The following is a 21,595-nucleotide window of genomic DNA, read 5'->3' as shown; positions in this document are numbered from 1 at the left end:
AAATGCGAACTCCTTCAACAAAGCAATCTGTTAACGCCTATTGCTGCTTTACCTCCTCATAGTCGGCATTTTAACTTTATTGTTTTAAATTGTTTTATAGCAATGATTCATGAAGGTGAGCAATGACGCCAGCGATGATTGGGCGGAGTCACACGACAGAATTTCAAAGGGTTGTGCCGTTCATTACTAACCGAGCGCTGTGTTATCGTAGCGGCGCTTGACGTTCGGGCGGGCAGGACTCGGCTGAACGCGAACAGGTTTCGCCAGGGCTGGTTTTCGCCTTGAAGCTGAATAGCGTTTGGGTGGGGTTTCATCCGACATCAGGAATGCACCGCGGATGCGTTTGCTGAACAGGGGTGAATGCTGTCTACTTTTTAAGAACGGAATAAAGTTTCTTCGCCGACGTCTGCTAGTAACCCCACCGTTGTTTCCACAGTGAAGGTAAGAACAGCGACAGACACCAGAAGTCTTCACTTCCTTTACACAAACAAGCGCAAGAATAAGTTTATGGTTGACAGCGCAGACCTGTAGAAACTCGCTAACTGTGCGCTAAAGTTACTGTTCCTCCACGAGCTACATTGTATCACTTTGAACTTTGTATGATCGTTCAACGTCATTTTATAACAATTTGAAACGGTCAAGTCAACCCAATCTCTGAAGTAACTCACTGACGCATTCTAGATGTACATAACGTGTTATAAGACATTTTAATTGAACAGTAGTTTTGGGAGGATGGGACGTACAGTAGCTTTGACAACTGGCTTACAAAGTGATCATGTGAATGTGTTTATAAAGGACATATGCACAGTTCAATGTATTCATGTATTTTTTGTTATTCTTATTGTCAGTGTAAGGTTTCGTTTGATCTTTGAAAAGTGATGGTGTTCCTTTATCAGCAAGGACTTTGGTTAGGGATTGGTTCGGGATATTGATATATCCGTTCATTATAGTGTTTTCAGACTTCTGTGAGTGACTAGTCCATTGATCTTAAGGCATTACACAACTTAGGATATTAAATTAGCAACAGTCAGTTTTTTTGTACTTGCTTGCACTGATCCTTGTTGGGTGAGGTCCAGGTAACTATGCTTTGGACTGAACTGGGTGCGATACACTGTCATCTTTTTCTACCCAGAAATAACAAGTATTTCATCATATAGTATACTTAAATTTATGTCATTCCAAACCTGTATGACTATTTTTCTGCAGAACACAAAAGATATTTTGAAGAATTTTGGTTACCAAACAACAGTGGCCTCATTGTGTGGACGCATGACGTTTCTCAAAATATCTTCTTTGTGTTCTAAAATAAATACAGGCATACAACTTTTTACAGACATTACTAAAATGTGTTATTATGGTTGGAGACGGACCACATCCTGCTAATAACTGAAACAAGTTGTGTTTTGATCCTTTGAAAAATTATTTGCAGAAGTTAGCGAATATGTTATTCGCAATGCCTTGTGTTTGCTATGGGTTTAGAGACACTGAATACAAATGAACACAAAATAATTCTTGGAGATGTTTACATTAGAAATGAGTTGGAAAAGATGTCTTAAATTGCCTCCATGCACTGAATCACTGAAATCTGCCAATGGGCTTTAAGTGGACGTTTAAAAAAGAGACAGGAGCCAATTCATGTGGACATGACTTGAGTAAAGCACACTAGGTACCACTAAAAAAGTTCAGATATTTCTCTGTGCCGATGTCAGACTCTTAAAGGAAATGTTTTATACCTACTCTATTTATACCCAAGTATAAAATAGTTACTGTCAAAGCATCACAGGACAGGTCTATAATACATATAACGTAACCAACCTTTCAAAATGAGGTACTTTGTAAAAGTATATAGCTGTCATTCAGCTTGTTAATATCTTATTACAGAATATCAAAAGACACATTTGATAAACTTAAACATAAAAGACCACAGTTCATGCAATATTAAAAGACAAAGGTCTAATCATGACAATTTGCATTCTGATTACAGTAAATAATCAATATGAGCATTGCTTATCCAAAAAACATAAAACATGTCTGAAAATACTTAAGTAACACATTTAGGTATGCGTCTTGTCATAGACAAATCTAACCACACTGAAACATACCTGTCACACAAATCACCACCCAATTTTTGTGATATCCCAAGAATGCAAAGTATCTTCAACCTAGGTAATTTCCAGCTCTTTCTCGAGTGTAATGATGTTGTACATAAGAACTTGTCTGCACGAGAATGCGTGTAAACACATAACTGCAATGTTTAGCATCATGACTGGTTTAACAGAGGACAGTCAGTGCAGGCCCTCAGCTATTAAGCATTTCGATATGACTCAAGTGTTTCCTCATCCTCACCTAGAATGAATGGAAAATAACATAAGTTTTATTACATTTAGCAAAGGATAAGCATTTAAGTATGTTTTCAAAAAATCTAATATAAAAAAATGACTTTAACATGTCTTGAGATGACTATTAGCATCGCCTGATAGGGAGAAAGCATGCTCTTCAGTCATAGGAACACACAAATACAGGTATGATTGGTGAACTCGTGTCTTGTAGAGCTTTATCAATTTTGGTAGGATGCGTGACTCAAATAAGAACCAAAATGTAAGACTTTGCATCAGCATCTCAATGTCTAATATTCAATGCAGCACCTGCACTCAATACATTTCAAATACAGATGTGTATGGTATACAATCTAAATCAGTTTGCAAAGGTTTGAATAGCGATTTTACTAGTCATGTAGTTGATACAGAGGGACAACAGAACTAGTCGATCATTTGCACACATCTCTATTAATTAGCATGTAAAAGTGCTTCTGATTTTACTAACTAGGAGTTCATTCTTAATCAACAGATACATTGATTAGATAAAGCAAAGCCTGGTCTGGTAAACTTGGTTCAATCTGCTCCAACGTGATTTACTGGTCTGGGTGTCAACCCACATAAAGCAACATGCTGACAGGTTTATTTGCTGATTAGTTGGGGAAATTGAGTTCTGATAATAATCAAGACTTTTAACAAGAACAACAGCATGGAAATAATATTGCATTTTTTACCAAATCTAGTTACATTTTTTTATCGTTTAGAAAACCTTCAGAATCATGATCGTTCTCCTGTACAGCTGGCGAAATTACTATAACAATGTTCCGTGAACAATCAGCATACCGTGAATCAGCGGAGACGTTAATTTACGATCTGCTCAAAGTCTCATTTCTAACTTGCATAGTTAACTCGGCGAGCCTCTTTCACAAGAACAACAGCAAAACACTCCCCTCTTTCATTCGGTCACATGTTTCTTCAATTTTCTCTTTCTCGTCTCTTTACTTCCCCTCTTGCCCACAATGAGTCACTCGCCAACAGGCTGACACCGTTTCTATGGCAATGTCCAAAATACAAACAAATGTACACACACAAGTGGCTGCAACCTTCATGTTTCAAAATGTGCCCTAACCTTGCTTAGGGGTCATTGTCTAGATAGAGAAACAAGAGCTCTATGTAAACAGAGCCAAAACGTTTATCGGTCAAAACCACAACAAGATAAACCACAAGAGGTTAAGGTTTTGAAATGCACACGGTGTATAGTTATTATTTGCTGTATGCTTTTTGATGATCATCAAAGCAGACTTTGACACGTGGAACTTGTCTCCTGCATGATTTGTGACATAACGGAAAGAATTTGTTGTCTTCCTGTTCACATATTTTAAAAACGTTGCTTTGTATTGCTGCTGATCTGAGCTAAAATTACATGCCAGATTTTTTAATAATGTATTTTCTAACACAGCACTAAAACAAAAAAATCTGACTGTTCAGATTGTTAAACTATTCCAGATGGTCTTACACTTATTCCAAATTTTCCATTTCACAGGTTGTTTAACTGTTCCACCATGGCCCGTCTCTCCCAGAGTTCGTCAGTGGGGGACAATCCAATGGATCCAAACTACCTGCGTCCGCATTACCGGGAAGAGTATCGCATGGCCATCGATGCACTGGTGGAGGAAGACGCTGAGGGCTATTACAACTTCTTACAAAACGCTAATGTATCCGACTTCTTATCAAGGCCTGAGATTGAATATATTAAAAGTACTGTACATACGCCACAAAGCGCTGGAAATTTACCAGAATTGGCGTATGGGGAGGTAGATGAGGAAGGGTCTTCTGACACCTATTGGCCGATGCATTCTGACTTGGATGCACCAGGACTGGATCTCGGATGGCCTCTACAGCAACATAGCTTTATGGGTCCCACAGAGGTCACAACGTTGGTAAACCCCTCGGATCCTGAAATGCCCAGCATTAAGGAACAGGCCCGGCAACTCATCAAAAATGCTCATCAGGTTAGTGCTTTGAAATGTTTACTGTAAATAAAGTCAGGCTGTATTCAAGAACCAATTTTTGCACATAGACTTACAAATGTGTCTAATGTGAACACGACAGGACATACGGCTTGTTCTAATGGGATTGTCGCTTCGCGCCATATCCAGTGTGGACAAAATGTTTAATTATAATGGGTTCTAATACGTTTCTCTTGTCTTTTTTTGCATTGCGCAACGTCTGGTGTAGACACGGTGTTATAGATAGTTTTACACAATGGCAGTACTTTTTTTTTTTAAATGTACACTCACCTTAAAGGAAGTCTTGAGTCATATGGTTGGTCTGAGAAAACTTGTCATCTCATTGGGCGGACATATTAAAGGAACAGTTGAGTTATTAAAAAATCTTATAGAATTTACTCACCCTCAAGACATTTCAGATGCAAGATATAGTTTTTTCAGTTGAATTCAAACAAATATTTTTATATTACAAAGTTGTCATATTAGTCGTTTTATATTTGTATATACTGTTTCAGTGGCTGTCATGATTATGAAATTTGTCTGACCATCAATCGTCTATTAAAAAAAAAAGATTTCCCGGCTTTTTTAAGGCTTTGACAGTATAAGTATTAATGACAATAAATGTATTCAATACTTTAGAAATGAAAAGTTTGTAAATAACTAAACTAACTTTTTTACTGTAGAGTTACCTTAACAGAGAAGACTTGAGTCTTGAGCACTAAAATATGAAGGTCTTGCTGTGTAGATGCAGCAAGTCTGGAAATTAAACAAATCATCAACAACAAAAATACAAAGCTAAAACAACTCAAATGATGGAGAAATGTCATTTAAATGTAACAGTGAGTGCAGATTAAGGACAATAGATGTAAATGCACCAGATACTACAGATCACCCTTGTTTTCCAAGATTTCACAATAATCGCTGTTACCTGAAATAATTGCGATGATGTCAAATAATTGCGATGAGATGATTATTTAATAATTGTGACAGCCCTAGAAACAACGTAAAGAAATGTAATGTGGCCCAAATTGAATTTCCAGTAGACCTCCACAAACAATCAATAACTCTAGAGTAGATTTAATTTAATTTTATAGAATCAATATACAGAAAAATATTAATAGAAATGAATATAAATTAAATATAGAATAAATAGTTATATTATAACCAAACACAGACCGGAAGATGCACGTGTGTCCTATGAAACCACCTATATGGGGGGTAAGATTTCAAAGCTGTTAAAAGTACATATACATTTACTATCGAAATATTCCAGTGGGTTATATAAGATCAAAATATTAAACCTATCATTCTCAAAAAGATATAAATTCGCTTCAAAAGGCATAACTGTTGGAGTTACACCTTGCAAAAAAATAGACAAGGCTCAAGTAAAGTTGTCCCCATAACTGCATATGCTGCTCTTATACGTGAGACACGCTGAGCTGGTTGTTTGAGAGACTGCTATGACTAGCAACCTTTCAAATACCCCGATGTAACAGCTAGAGGTGATTCCTTAGTGCCATATTAATTATTACTTTCTCTTTCCGTCAGGTTATTGCAGTGGTGATGGATATTTTCACAGATGTTGATATATTTTCTGATCTTCTGGATGCTGCAGCACGTCATGTGCCTGTCTATATTCTGCTGGATGAACACAATTCCCATCTTTTTGTTGCTATGGTGACGAGCTGCAAAGTTAACCTGGAGATGATCCATGTAAGATCAACTTGCATAAAGAAAAATCTGTCTTAACAAATAGTTGAATCTGCCTTTATTGTATAGCAATTTATAGAAGTGTCACAATAATGTATAATGTAACAATTTGAATCTTATAAATTATGTATTATGTATATTATAAAAATTGCTTATATTTCTGTTTATGGTGATATATGATGATATTTACAGATGATACGGGTACGGACAGTGGCAGGCATCACTTATTTCTGCCGTACAGGAAAATCATTTAAAGGTCAGGTGATGGACCGTTTCCTTCTGACAGACTGCAGGGCGGTGCTCAGTGGAAACTATAGGTGAGCTTATTGACGTGATTTGAAGTAAAACAAAATGTTTCATTTATAATAAAATGTTTGCTCCCTTTCTTTTAAATGACACTGCAATATTTTTCTCTCTTTTTTTAGCTTCATGTGGTCTTTTGAGAAGATCCATCGCTGCATTGCCCATTTGTTCCTTGGAGAACTAGTTGCTGCTTTTGACGAGGAGTTCCGTATCTTGTTTGCTCAGTCTCAGCCTCTCATTGTCGAAAATGCCCTCGTACCCATGCCACAGGACAACACAAGCAATTACTTTGGAAACCAGTTTGGTTTAAACAGGACTCAGTCACTGAGGAACCCCAGAGGATTTCAACGACAAATAGAACTTTCTGGTTACCCTTTTGGAGACCGTGTTGACTCTGTACTGCCTTTTCGGAGGGATGACCCGTTCCGCCACACGCTTGAGCCAGGCGCAGGTGCTATGCAGGTCACAAAACAAGTATCACAGCAGTTAAAGATGCAACAGTCATTCTTGGATCAAGGACGGTCGATGTTCGCTTCCAGGCAAGTGGAAACGAATGCCTTCAAGAGGCACAGCTATGCCGAGGGCACCCGGGAGACCTACGCTGCCTCCCGACAGTACATGAAACATCGGGTTATGAACAACTTAGAGGAGAGTGAATCACATTACCAGAGAGAGCAGCATTTCTATCAGGGACAGGGTGAGGGTGTAGGATCTGATTTGGAGCATGGGCGCTATGACCGCATTGCCTATGGAATGCAGCAGACGGATCGATACTCTGAATCTGGATATCCCCCTGAACTGGAAGCACCAGGAAGTCTTAATGTTTTATCATCCGATGACCTCCATAGTGATTCTGGAAAACAATACAATGCAGGAGGGCGCTACGACCCGCAAAGCCACAAGAGGCCTGCTGCGGGCCACGCTTATGCTTGTCAGAGTTCGCCAACTCAACCAAATCCTCCGGACCACATGCAAATGTTGTCCACCGGAGAGCAGGGACGACAGACACAGGACCCAACTGTGAAGCAAGGATTACGGAGCTGGAGAATCAACTCTTTTCTCAACACCTATGAAGATGGTGAAGAGGAGGGCCTGAATCGGCCGACAGGTCCAGATGCTTTTGATGAGCCACAGCAACAACCTGACAGCAAACCATTTTATGCAGAGGCACCAGCTTCTTATTTCAAGCCACGCTTTGGAAAACCCATCATACCAGACAGGAGTCTAGTTAAAGATAGTAACTATGATCTGGGTCCTACAGGTACTGAAAGTTTAATGAAGCCAGCAATTTCAGCGACGTCACTAGCATCATCGACAGACAATGACAAAGAGATGGAGGTTCGAGAACCTAGAGAGACCAGCATTACAAAGCATGAGTCGTTCCGAACTCGGATGAACCCAATGCTGCAGAGAAGCTCAAGATTACGCTCGTCTTTAATCTTTAGTTCCTCTAAATTGGAGCAACACAGCTCCTCTCAGATTAAGTCTGGTGGGGAGTTACAAGAGGAGAAAGATGAGAATGAGCCTGTTCGGTACTCATCCATTGTGGCAGAGATTCTGGAGAAGAGAAGATCACTTTCAAGAGAGCCTTTTGACTGGAGTAAGCATAAAAGAACAGATGAGAAAGATAGCAAAAATTCATCGACTGGAGATTTAACGACACTCAAAGATACCAGCAAAATCAAAGAGGAGCCCATTAAAGAAAAGGAGAAGCCTGAAAACCGGGTAACTGAGGACCAAAATAAAATTATACAGCCGACAGAGCCTTTAAAAACTCAGCCAACACCTTCTTATCTAAACATGAATGATCCAGCAAGCCGACTTCAGTACTTTAAAGACCTGGCAGCACAGAGAAAAGCCCCAAAATTGAATATAGAAGTAGGGTCAAGTCGAGAACCAGCTGTCGGACCAAAGTCAGACATCTCTGATAGGTCACCAAGTGTAACAACAACCAAATTTCCAAATGCGTCCATTACTACTTCACATGAGTCCACTGTAATAAGACAAGACCCTGTAGTAATGCAACCAGAACCCATTGCAAAGCACCCAGACATCCCACCGAAACCCAAACCTTTCGAACTCAGTGTTGACAAGAAATACCCAAACAGTAAACCTCTGACAGAAAACAAGGCTGATGCGTCAAAGAAAGAGCCAGCTAAGGAACCCACCAAGACAAATAAGCCTTTCCCCTCACCCAAGTTCTTAAAACCGTTCAAAGCCCCCAAGCTCGTCGGATATCATGCGGTGAGGAGATTCTCACGGACGCAACCGATTCTGAAAAGAGCGAACTAAAGAAATCTCGCAGTTTCAGTACTTCGGGCATAACGCACACAGAGTCCAAAGAAGGCCTAACCCGTCAGGGATCCAATGCCTCCATAAACCTTGTGGGTTCTGATGGCAAAGATACAAAGGCCCTCGACTTCCTGAAGAAACAAACACAAAGATTAAAAGGTTTGCTTGGGCCAAAAGGAGAAAAGAAGCATTCAGGCTCTCCAGAGGACAAGACGATGAAAACAGTTCATGAGGTACTAGAGGAGCCCCCAAACAAAGAGAAACCTTCAGAATCGGAAAACAACAAACCCATTATTAAATCAACACAATCACGGTATCAGTCTTCTACCTCTAATGTGATATTCAGCAGCAACCTCAGGGACGATACAAAGGTAATTCTTGAGCAAATTTCTGCAAATAGTCAGAAGAATAGACAGGAATTGGCAAAGCAGGCTGAAGAGTCTGGGAAAGCAGAAGGAGACAAGAAAGATGACGTTTCCAACTCGTCCTTTCAGTATCAAAGCCAGAAACGGTTCGGACGCACTCCGGTCAATCCGCAGGAGAGGGACAATCTGCTGAAGAGAATAGAGAGCATGCGCAAAGAGAAGAAAGTCTACAGTCGTTTTGAGGTACTTTAACATGACTGAAAAGTGTGCTGCTGGGGGCAAGACATTTTTAGAGAAGGCAGATGAGATAAAATCACATGAGATACAAACAACATCCTCATAGAAAATTTGCAGTAAGTTTGAGTACAGGACTAAAGAAATCATTAAACTTTAGGGAAAGCATTTCAAGTAGCTGAAAATGCTCAATTATATTAACTGTCATATTTATATTTCCCATACGTGTTTTATTTATATTTTTTCCTGACTATTTTTGTGGTTTGTTGAACAAACTACTTAGAAATTATAAATTATTTTTGAATTAAATATCTGGATATTCAAGGATATTTATTCATCAATTTCCAACCTAATGTCTAATGTGTTCTTAATAATTTTACCTATCTTTAAATTTGTTTTTAAATAGTCATCATTAGAATTATGTACCCTATGAGGCATGACCCCGTAGTTTCTGCTTGAAGCTTTATTTTTCATTGAAACAAGTTTAATTTCAGTTAATGTATGATTGTAATAAATGAAGAATCTCTAGTGTTTATTGGGATGGGTTGGTGTGATCATATTTGACTCACATGTCTGTCACTCTACATCTCAACAGATGGGCAATAACCTGGGATAACAAAATATGGAGGAATGGACCAATGTTTCCGAAGAGAACTGTACAGAATCCTCACTTATAAGTTGTCCCATCAGTACAAAACATGCCTGATATTGCTGTGTAAGACACAGAAAAGCAAGTAAGTCGCTTCAGATAAAAGCATCTGCTAAACGACAAGTAACAATAGTAGTAGTCCATGGATCTCCTATATATATATAACAGACCACGAAAATAGCACAACCACAAAAATGAGGAGTCTCGCTGCAGCGGGAGGAATATTCCTCACTCTGTGCCAATCTTAGCCCAAAGACAATTTAAATTGCCCTTATATGGCATCGGGCATACCTCATAACAGTACTCGCACACCATTCCTGCTAAACAGCAAAAGAAATCAGGCCAAAGGAAAGTTTGAACTTCCAGAGACTTTTCTCAAACTTTTCTTTTTTACTGGAACGTTTAAGTCGTCATGATGTGCGGATTCTGGTTAGGAAAATAACATGCCTGGGCGGAAGATATGCCACGCAGAAGGGACCAAACACAGTTTCACTATCGTACACTACACAAACACCTCCAGGACATGTCACACTGAAAATGGTATGACTCTGTGCCAACGGATTTAATACATAAAGGAAATCAACATGGTAGAAAATGTTTTTTACATTTGAAAGGACCACACAAAACTGTCAAATGAGATAACAAGAAAGAATGCAAGGGATGTGTGAAGGTAACATGAATGAAAGGCGAGGTGTTCCTCCAGTTTTCATTTTCTCTATTAATAGACGGATGTCAGGGAAGTGGAATTCAATGAAATAGTCACACCAAGGGCTGGGCTCCAAACGCAAAAGTTTTATTACAAGGAACAATAAATCAGAACTTGCAGTGTATTGATTTAAAACCAACTAGAAATGTACATTCACTGTGTTTTCAGGAGGAATTGTAAAATATGATGTTGATAAAGATGTTCTCAGGACGGGGCTCAGAACGGTATTACTGAAAACCAAATAATTCCTAGAGCGCCCTACTAAAATGTGTCATAGGACTGATCAATGCAGACTTGAAACTGGTCTAATGAGGGATATTGAAGTGTTTGATGGAATTTGGTATTTATAGTCTTTCTAGTCAATTGCTGAGCTGAGACGTGAAAGTCATTCCAATGATGAATGTGTATACATACAAATTTGGGTAATTTAGACATGTTTACATTTTTTTTAATTGTCATATGAATTCTGAATAAATGGTTGACAAACTTTTATATTGTAGCTATGGTCGTGATTTGATTGACCATTCATTTTTATGTTTTGTTGTTGAAACACAGTGGGTTACGGAGAACGAGAAAGGATCACCTAAGGTGCTTCTCTAATGAGCTGCTGTAAAGCTGCAAAATTGTTTTGTAGATAAAAAGGGAGGAACTGATATATGATGCTTACGTAAGAATTCAAAATATACAATCTATGCTTGGTCAGGAGTATCCATTTGCAACATTGAAGTCTGAGGATGGTTTATCCTGTCCAGCTAGGCTAGCTGCTCCAGCTTCTGCTGCTCTATAGGTATACATACAAACACACAAAGTCAGAATATCAGGCTACTTTGAGGATGTTGTGGTTGCACGTTTAAGGTCTGTCAATAAAAAAGTTCTTCTAAACATGGATGAGCACACTTGCAATACTGGGAAATTAACTGAAAAATACATACCAGCCTTCAGCAACTGCTTAGTTGTGTACTCTGCAGACTGTATCTCAGCTGGAAGTCTCTGAGGAGCCTGATTTAAGAGTAAACAGAGTAAAAGGAGATTTTTCCCCCCGTGTATCAAACACAATAAGGCACACATTATCTTTATTAATTAAATTTACTAGATAATGTTGTTTTTTATGTGGAAGCACTTACAAAGACAGTGGACAGGTTTTTGTGCTGCTCCATCAACTGCTGGAGCTGATTCTCAAACTTCATCCTAAAATGAGTTGTCTGGACTTAAGGTGTTGTCTTGACAACTCAGTTTAACAAGCCGTTTTTATAGCAATAATGTGACCTCTATTTTCAAAATATTGTATGAGATGCCAAACACTGCTAACAACACCAATAACAACATGTGCTGGAAGATTTGCATTTAAGTGTCTCAATTGAAATGATGGGTAAGAACAAATGCTGTGGTGCTACATGCAATAATATCATTGAGTTACTATAAGACACTAGTAGTTATTAAAAATGTTAAAAATAAGTCATACCGAAGATTTCTGTGTTTAAGTTTGGTTTCCTGGATCTGACAGCAGAACTGCTTCACCAGTTCGTCTTTCTGATGGTTTTGCTCAAGCTGCCTAAAGGTTAAAAGGTTTGAAAGGTTTAATTGCTTATCCATAAATATGATTTATTTTAATGTCTAATGTAAAATCCCACAACATCCTTACTCAGTCCTGTTTAGGATGGGAGCAACTTTAACGTGACGTTCTATTTGCCAATACAAGTGCTTGTTTTTAAATATGCTTACCTTTGGGTCTCTTGCTGGAGATCTTCACATTTCAGCAGCAGAGATCTATTTAACTCTATGACAAGAGATAGCATGTTAACATTTTAAAAATAGATCATTATAAATATTAGTAAATTCAAACATGGTGATGACCCGTTCATTGGAATACTGACAAATACAATTATTGTGTGATGTTATACAAATATCAAGTGTTTGGTCAGTTATTTGTTTTTTTAGTAGCTCACCTTCCTTTTCATTTAATGTTCCTTCCAATTGTAGAGCTTCAGTGGTTACTATAAAAGTGCACATTCGTTTTATTTTAAGATTGTAAAAGCAAGAATGATAATTCACACTCATTCACTAATTCATGGTTAGGTTGATAATGCCTACTACACACAGGCATCATCCTCCTCCTTCATAGCACTTCTCAGGAGCATGGTTTCCTTCACCTCATATTCAAGGTCCTTTTTGGCTAAAATTAATATACAGAGGTTTAGTTTTGATTCGTTCAGATTAATCTACACTATGTAAAATGTATAATGGAGGGTAACTCAGGGCATCTATACAAAGGTCAAACTGACCTTGCTGCAATGTCCTGAGTTTGATGAACAGGTCCTCTGGTTTCAGTTCTGCTCGCCTGACTATAAAGAGAGAAAGAAAAAGGGACATTAAATACATCAAAGGATGCAATTCGTTTTCTTCAATCTCATTGACAGGACAGGGATTAAAAATATGGTTGTGTGGGTTGGGCCAACTTCATATATAGAAGATCAGTAAATAAACTCATAGGTGGAAACAATTGGAAATGTTTAATCATTAAAAAACGTAAATTTCTTTAAAAAAATGTGCCAAAAAAATAAACACAATTCTCTTGTCAATAGTTATTTCAAGTCATACCTGAGATTTTTGGCGTTTTTAAAATGTCCCCAAAATTGAACGATGACTCTGTAAGAACAGTAATAGGAAACTGCGTCAAAATGTGAAATTCTTAGCTGACTAACGTTAGTCAACAAAAAGAATAAAACACTCATTTTTTTTCAACCCACCAAGTATCACACTCATTCTTGGACCAGTTCGGATATAAATAGCAAGATATTTGTTTTAATTAAATAAATAAATAAGTCGATAAAAACGTTTTATCAGCTCCGGTGAGAGGTCGGTTGGTCAAGATCTTCCTCGCGCTGGTTTGAAACCTCACGCTTAACCTGTTAGATGCTATTCGGATACAAAAACGAGTAAAAATGAGTATTAACTCATAAATAATTTCCTGCGGTTTTTAGTTATTTTATACATTCAATAAATCAGTACATTTTAGCTATTTGAATTAAATTAATTTATAAATATCACTTCCGTAAAACTCGTATGGTTAGAAACGCCAACTTTGTCGCCATCAACTGGTAAAACACGGCAATGCAGGCATTGGTTGTTAGAGCAAACATTTTATTAAAGAAATTGACAAAAATTATTCAACTTATTTCCAATAAAATAATAAAATAACTTCCCTTGGTATAACAACAATACTGAATTATGCATTACAAAGTAAAAGAAATTGCACATTTTAATGTTGTGCTTCTCTGGTGGCATCACGGACTTGAATGTTGGACGAATAAAAACAGATCCGAACATTTACAAAAAACACTTCTGATGTGCCCCCTAAATAATACTTGACTACTTTCACACATTTGAATAAATGTGAATTGATAACTTAATCGCAAACAGGATTCCAAACCAAATCCCTGACATATTTGTTCATGGAAAACCAAAGTCATGGAAAACGGCATTGTTTGTTTCCAACCTATTTTAACTTTAGTGACATAAGAGATTGTAGAAACCAAAACAAAAAATCTAAGTTTAATACTAATTCAAAGTCAATGTTACTGAACAGGAGCAAAACAATGTGTATATATATTCACTGGTTACACAAAACCTGCAACACATGGAGGGATATTTACCTGTTAAGTCCTATACGTTAGTGTTGATTCTGAATCATTACATATAGTAATCATGTCAAAATAACAGATTCATTTCTTTGAAACGGGTTTCCAGTTATTCCAAACAAACAAAATAAAAAAAAATCAATAAACTAATGACAAATAGTTTTTAACCAAAAGAATAAAAAAATAAAGCAGTTGTTTTCAACATTTCAATGACTAAAAATAAAAAGCAGATGCGCTGGCTGTGTTCTGAGTGGAAACCATTTTAATTTAACTAGATAGACGTTTCTAACTAATTCAGTGATGGTTGTTATGTGTTGCTGATGCGTAGACCTGTAAACTATATTTGTCAACTACATCATTTTCAATTCAGAAAGTTATGAATCAGAGCACAGGATACTCTGTTGATCTTTTGAGAACCATTCTTTTGTTGGTAAAGCACTGGACGACTCATTCTTATCAGTCCCACATGTACCTTGTATACTCATGAAGATCACTTGCACCGGCCCCAGCGATTTGCCTTTGCAAGATCCAGTCATTGTCATTGAAATCCTGCACTGGCCAATCCTCATATGTGACGGAGACCATATTCTCGAGTGAACCAGAGTCTTCACGTCTGAGAGAAGGCTCGACCACTTGAATAGCTTGAGAACGGTCGAATTGCTCTTCAAATGCATACGGAGCAGGGCTCATGGGGCTCATAGCCAGATCCTCAAACATACGTTCATCTACGTGAGAGACCTCTGTGTTTGTATAGGTGAGTGACCGGATGTCGGCCTCTGTGAACACATTTCCATCAGAAAACCGCGGTGTATTCCAGATTTCTGCTGGGTTGAATGCTGTCAGTGGGCACCCATGAATGCATGTTTGAACTTCAGACTGTCTGTTGATCTCAAAAGTCATCGCATTATTGTCTGTGTATGTGGTGTGATGACTTTGGTCCTCAATCTCAGGTGCCACTGTAGCTGTTACCCTCAGCGAGTCTCTCTCAATGACAACAGGGCCCTCCTGTAGTGACAGGCTTACCTTAAACACCGGGTTCTTCACACTTTTAGAAAACGTGACATTTGTCGGATGAACTTTCTTAATTTTTTTGGACATCTGATGGGTTGAGAGTGGAGCTCGGTCTTCATATAAAGGGGACTGTATAGACTCCGCTGGCCGTTTAAGATCTTGACTGGGACCTTTAGAAACAGGAGCATGCGTCAATAAAAAGTTGATTCACAACAAATATTTTTATTGAGTAAATATTTTGTGATTTTTAAGGTCCTATTTGGTTTATGGAGTGTCCAACAACAAGTTTACGTACATACAAGGTGAAGAAAAAACACTTTCATTTTCTAATAATAGGCAGTTATTATTACCTTACTTCTTGACTGAATCTCAAATGATTTGTTCGGCGATTCAACAGTCTAATCACCTCCTTACTGTCAGCCTACTCTGATCTGATTGGTCGGATGGTCTAGATCAATTCTGACTTCTATCTCTTTTCTACTCTTTCTATAAAAAAAAAAACTTAACTCTGTATACTGTGGTAGGCTTTGTGAGGCCAGTTTTATTGCACTTGTGCTTTATGTTGTCCTTATGTTTTTCCAATTGCTTCAATTGTTTACCTCATTTGTAAGTCGCTTTGGATAAAAGAAACTGCTAAATGACTTAATGTAAATGTAGTCTGGTGTGATTGGTCTACCGGGTACGGCGTAGAAAATGGAATCTAGGAATGGATTTTTCGTGGTTGAGGAAATTCCCCCTTTCGATGAAAAGCGCTTTGAGATTAAATACTGTGCAATCCAAGTTAAAATTTTAAAAGTTTACATTTTTATAACTTTTTATTGGTCAGATATTTGCAAAACCCCGTGGCAAAAATATAGGGTGACTAATAATAATGATTTATGATTCACAAAATATGGATACAAAGTTTCAGAAGGGCAGGAGGTGTTTGTAAACTAACCTGTGGTTTTGTTAGTCGTTTTGTTGAACCGGTCTAAACTGGCTCCACAGTTCAACAGCTTCATACCTTTTTGGTAAAAAAGATGTGAAATAAAGAGCACGAGTAGCATGATATCAAATAGTTATACTTTAAAGGGGCAATTCATTCAAAAACAAGATTCCTGTTTTACATTGCTGTTCTTCCAACAACTTTCTTCTAGTGAACACAAAAAGTGAGATTCAGAAATGCACAGTGAAAGATCAATGATAACAGAATTAACATTTCTGGATGAACTATCCCCTTATAGGGTTAGAATACTGTCACCATTTATTCACCCTCTAGTCACATCAAACATGTATGAATTTCTCTGTTTGGAAAATAGATTTTAAACAATGTTGGTAACCGTATAATAGCAGTACTCATTCTCTTCTGTTGTACGGACACAAAACCAATGAAAGATTTTACTAATAAAAATGTTGAAATAAGAAAGTCATGCGGGTTTGACAGAATGTTCATTTTTGGGTGAACTATCACTTTAAGTAGGAATACCAATGATTTATTTCTTCTCAATTTAGACGCATATTACTGACGAGGCATAAAAAATACGAACAAAGACTTAGTTCCCCCCTTTGTTGCTTTCGGCTGCTGTACTTACACCATTGATAATCCCTGTGCAGTACCTCACTAACGAGACATGAAGACAACCTCATCACCTACAGAACAATATGAAGTTAACACACAGCTCTGCACTTTCATGTTTTGCAAACAATCGCATCAAACTCCCAGAGAACTGGAAAATCAAATTACATCATACATTTTATTTCGAATGTCAAACTCCATTGGCAGTACCTTTATTTGGCCCCTCCCATCTTCTCGTTCTAGTTGCAGAGCAACATCCTCAAGCATCTCATTGATGTTGCAGCATTGATGCTTTATTTTGGAAAACAGCTGCGGATGGAGAACTTTCTGCCAACATGAATGTTTGTTTGCATGAGTACTTTTAAAACATACATACAAGTGTTTACAACAGGCAACAGCTGTCAACTAAAAACAAAAGCGGATTACAAAATTACACATTGCTAATTTACAGCTGTACACAATAATCGCAAATACTTCACTTTCTAATAAAAGGACAGCACATTTTATGGAAAGATCCTGATCCTGCTATTCTTTTAAATGTAATAATTTATAATAATAGTCATCAGCCTTGGACCCAACATTCCTTTATTGTTTTTCCAGTTTATGAAGCTAATTCTAACACATACAGTACATGGAGAATATAAGGTTGCGGGCCTACAGTAAGTTTCAGACTTCAAAGGAAAACACTGCAATAACTTACTATGTAGTTACGCTGATGCTCACAGCCAGTCAAGTGACTGAGAATTGTTTCCTTATTCAGCTTCAAAGAACACAGCTGACACAGGTAACAGCACGGAGGTGGATTTCCATCCACACTCTGGCACTTAATAACAGCCTGCAGACCTGCGACAAACACGCTCACGCAACGTTTTACACAGTGAATCTGAAAGAATTTATCTTTCTGTATTGCAATTATAGTGTTGAATTAACTTACATTTATACATTAGAGCCTACACAAAACATTTTACCACTAAGAGTTCCCCTAAATAGCAATAGGTTTTTAGTTAGGAGTTTTATTTTATTTACAACGATGCTGAGAGCAAATTTTATTAAGGAATAGAAAGAAATCTTAAGCCAAGAGTAAAGGTTTACAGATGGATCTACTCACCGATGAGAGGCTTTCTCCCATTGTATGTTTCTGGAGAGTCCTCAATGGAATGAATTTGACCAGCAAGGTTTCGAGTCTTAGTGGGTGAATATCGTGACGGCAGAGGAATTTTATTTTCCACGGAGGTATGTGACGGAGTCGCCACTATTGGTGGAAAATTACAAAATTATACAAACTAATGATTTGTTAAGTGTATGTGCAATATTTTTCATATTTTATTTTACAAACAATGAGGGTACAAAGTACACTACCATGTGGATCAAAGTCTGTGCTGACTGGTTCCTGAGACTCAACCTCATCATACAATGGAGTTAATAAATAAGGTGACTCCAATGCCCGCCTTTGGGTTATGATGGGCTCAATAAATCTGACAGGCTCAGGAGTAGTGATTAAACCTTCATAGCTGAAAGATTCTTGCCTGTTGGTTACATTCTGTGTTTTCTCTGGTACAATGTGGCTCACAGTAAAAGATGAAGTTTGCAGCTGGGCTTCGTATGCGTAAGCAGTTTGGGCCATGTGTACTGAATAGCCAACTCCAAATGGGTGGCTGAATCCAGTTCCTCCACCTTCATTCCGCCATGGCAGGGGACCCCAGTGTCCTGGTGGTCTGGCGACATGATGAACAATGTCTTTGTACTGAAATAAAGGTGTGACGGGACTTGAGGTTCTAGGGGGTAATGCGGTTTGTCTTGGATGCGACAGCTGAGAGAGTGGCTCACTTATAACCGAACACTTTGACATCACTGGTGAAGTAGATACATGCCGCATTGAGGCTATACTCTCTGTGGTTACGTCGTTTCTGTTTTCAAGCTCTTGCAGCCCCTGAACACCTTTCACAAAAACACGTTAAAACATATTTCATCATCCAGAGTATGATATATATTTTGGGTTGTAAAAAAATAGCAGAATATGGCCACTTGCAAACCTGTAACCAGGGTGTCATGAATGATTGACTGAAGTTGATTAGGATATCGAGGATTCTTAATCTTGTTCAGTTTTCTAAAAGCTAAAATAACAGTAGAAAGATTGTTATATGGTTTTTATTAAAATGCCTCACTAAATCTTAAAACATCACTCAGACGTCTATAAAAATACATTATAAAAATAAAAACTCACATACAAATGAAATCCTATGTTTGGGGTAAAGGGTTTTAAATAACAAAATAAATGGAAAATAGAATGGAAAACAAAAGTTGACATATTTGTACATTCTCAAGTACTTGCTCCCTAATTTTACCCCAAAAAACGTAGGGTATTCAGTGTACTGTGCTGTAATTAAAAAATAATTCAAGATCTTTATGTCGTGCTATTTCCCAAAAATGTTAAACAAAAAAGCAATCTAATAGGATTAACATAAAAGACGAACCAGCAGGGACAGGCCATAACGTCAACTCTTTGTATATGATTTCATCCACACATAGAACCTTGTCAGAGTAAACATAAGATTGAAGGGATTTAAAATATACAAATATCAGTAAGCATTTCCAGACAATCAAACCATTATTTGGGCTTTTGCTCAGTTTCAAATGAAATGCACATGTGCTGCCTCCATAAGGTATTTTGATATAACAAAACTTAATAAAAATACTTAATATATTTCCTCAGTTTTACCTGTACATCACCTGTTCCCTCTTTCTTCTCTACAATTGTTGCAAGATCCATGAGAGGGCGAGCCAAAAGAGACAAATCTGTATAAGACCTCCACGCATGTGCATGATGAGACTTCTATTATGGAAATTAGACGAAAAAAACAAAACAAACAAACTAATGTAAATTTATTAGATGTGACACAATAAGCTTTTGCATGTGAATATTCATAGAACACCTCCCACGAGAACTATCTGAGACTATCAACAACATTTAACGGGAAGTAGTTATAAAAAATAAAACATGAACCTACAGTGTAGTTATATCTGTGAAGGCTGCCCATGATGTGGTTTCTGATGTCCGTCTTCATAATTCTAAGAAAGCAGACATCACAAAAGTACACGGCAGGCTGGTTGTAGGTCCACATCTCAGTTATGCTGTTTAGACCTGAAACATCAAACATATTTATACACAATACATACACAAATAATAATGTTATGTGTAAAATTAATTTAATATACTAAATTATTTAAGATGTTGCAATCTTTCTCACCAATAATGGGCTGTGCTCGGTTTACGCTGTGCAGATATGAACGTATGGCGTTATAGAGGTGGCTGTTACGTCCTGGAACTTAATTTATATAAAATAATAATAAATACCAATTCCCAACAAGCTAACAATGATACAGAACAATTGCATAAAAGAGTGAGTGTGCTTTAAACAATGCAAACCTGCATGACTGCTGGCAGAGCACATGATGGAGCCACTGAAACAAATAGAAGAGCTCGACGTACAACTAGATGGCGAAAGAGAGAAAGAAATGCTAAGAGCGTTTTATCTGGTCTAAACTATTTCAATGACAGATTTAAACACGTGGGGGGAGTTTAGTTTCCAAGAAATGTGCAGAGTCAGTCACTTTTTTTCTTTTCAATGAACTTAGATAAGACAAACAGGTCCTTTTTACAGTACTTGGTCAGCATTACAAAAATAATTAAAATCTTAAAGTATTATCACTAGTTTATGATTATATGAATCGTAACTTAAAGGCATATGAATAAAACTATTAATAATTAAAATGACTAAACTGTGAATCGCAAATAAAAAGTTTAAGCCTATTAGTTAACGTTATCAAACTTTTATTAGGTGATCAATATAATAGACGTACATCGTCAGACGATAAAACACCATTAACTTGCAATGTGACTGTTTTTGTTTGATTCTTAAACTGCAAATAAAAGATTGATCAGACGCCAATCCGTCCAAGCACGAGCCACTAGATTGTCGATTACAATGAAAAGTGAGATTCAGAAACTCGAGGGACAAACAAGTTTAAAAAAGCAGATTGTCAAGCGTTTAAAATATTAATCTCTTTGCCTACCTGTTTATTTTTCTCTAGTGTGGTGTGGCTGCAGGGCAAGCGTGCCTCTGTGAGGTTTAAGAGACGAGCGTGGGTGCATAAATATTCATTTATCATCAATACGTCATCACGGCGTGGTGAATATTCATATTATGGAAAAAAAATGAAACTTTATGTAGGCTATTGAATTTGAGGATCTTCTCACTTGTGGGAAATATTTTTCACAAACACATTCATAGCACATACACTTAGTTATAGAAGAGCACGCACAAAGTTAAAGAAGCATTAAAGTACGTGCGTGCGTGCGTGCGTGCGTGCGCGTGTGTATTGCACAGCACAGCTGCACATCTCTACTACGTCATGCACAGTGGTTAGGAGCACACGAACTCTTGTGGTTTTCATATCTTTAGAAACATACACGTCTTTTGTTGCCAAGACACACCATGTCGTCATTGTATCAGAAAGTACAACTGTGGACAGGATGAACCCTCAATCTCTCAAGCCACAAAAAAACTTTCTTTTGAGTGTTTACTGTCTTTCTCTGTTTGCTTTAAAATTCTTATGTAAATGTATTTTCTTGTTTAAATTTAATCTATAGATTTTATACCCATTCCCAGATTTTTATACTCATATATACACAAAAGCAATTATTGTGGAAAGCTCTGCTTTCTCAAACAAGGATTAACAGGTGCCAACAACTGTTTCTTAATGCTCAGAAAAGAGTCTGCCGGACATCTAAGCATTATTTCTCTTTG

The 21,595-nt window shown here is 37.5% G+C and overlaps 3 protein-coding genes across 3 annotated transcripts; 1 reads left to right on the top strand and 2 right to left on the bottom strand.

Moving 5' to 3' along the window:
* Positions 1-181: 181 nt before the first annotated feature.
* On the top strand, positions 182-11,075 carry fam83hb (family with sequence similarity 83 member Hb). The gene is given in 7 exon segments (XM_056741078.1): positions 182-441; positions 3,859-4,327; positions 5,873-6,037; positions 6,227-6,351; positions 6,460-8,555; positions 8,558-9,237; positions 9,824-11,075. Coding segments are annotated over 6 exon segments (3,537 nt in total). The 5' UTR covers positions 182-441; positions 3,859-3,877; the 3' UTR covers positions 9,845-11,075.
* On the bottom strand, positions 10,650-13,624 carry si:ch211-199g17.9 (uncharacterized protein LOC108180085 homolog). Its single transcript, XM_056741080.1, has 10 exons — positions 13,331-13,624; positions 13,182-13,229; positions 12,866-12,925; positions 12,682-12,756; positions 12,530-12,577; positions 12,306-12,360; positions 12,046-12,135; positions 11,708-11,771; positions 11,516-11,582; positions 10,650-11,364 (listed from the first exon to the last, which is right to left on the bottom strand). Exons 1-10 carry the CDS (start codon positions 13,344-13,346, stop codon positions 11,336-11,338), a joined length of 552 nt encoding a protein of 183 aa, XP_056597058.1. The 5' UTR covers positions 13,347-13,624; the 3' UTR covers positions 10,650-11,335.
* Positions 13,625-13,760: 136 nt separating this feature from the next.
* Positions 13,761-20,929, bottom strand: si:ch211-199g17.2 (uncharacterized). The gene is made up of 14 exons (XM_056741079.1): positions 20,862-20,929; positions 20,215-20,279; positions 20,036-20,113; positions 19,796-19,929; positions 19,507-19,620; positions 19,262-19,319; positions 18,821-18,901; positions 18,147-18,725; positions 17,896-18,039; positions 17,488-17,630; positions 16,998-17,114; positions 16,804-16,861; positions 16,170-16,235; positions 13,761-15,402 (listed from the first exon to the last, which is right to left on the bottom strand). The coding sequence occupies exons 2-14, from the start codon at positions 20,237-20,239 to the stop codon at positions 14,678-14,680; spliced, it is 2,322 nt and encodes a 773-aa protein (XP_056597057.1). The 5' UTR covers positions 20,240-20,279; positions 20,862-20,929; the 3' UTR covers positions 13,761-14,677.
* Positions 20,930-21,595: the final 666 nt, after the last annotated feature.

The sequence above is a fragment of the Triplophysa dalaica genome, chromosome 25, assembly GCF_015846415.1.
Source record: "Triplophysa dalaica isolate WHDGS20190420 chromosome 25, ASM1584641v1, whole genome shotgun sequence".
Classification (NCBI taxonomy): Eukaryota; Metazoa; Chordata; class Actinopteri; order Cypriniformes; family Nemacheilidae; genus Triplophysa; species Triplophysa dalaica.
Note: the sequence above shows the minus strand (reverse complement) of the source record. Positions and strands in the feature narration are given on the sequence as shown.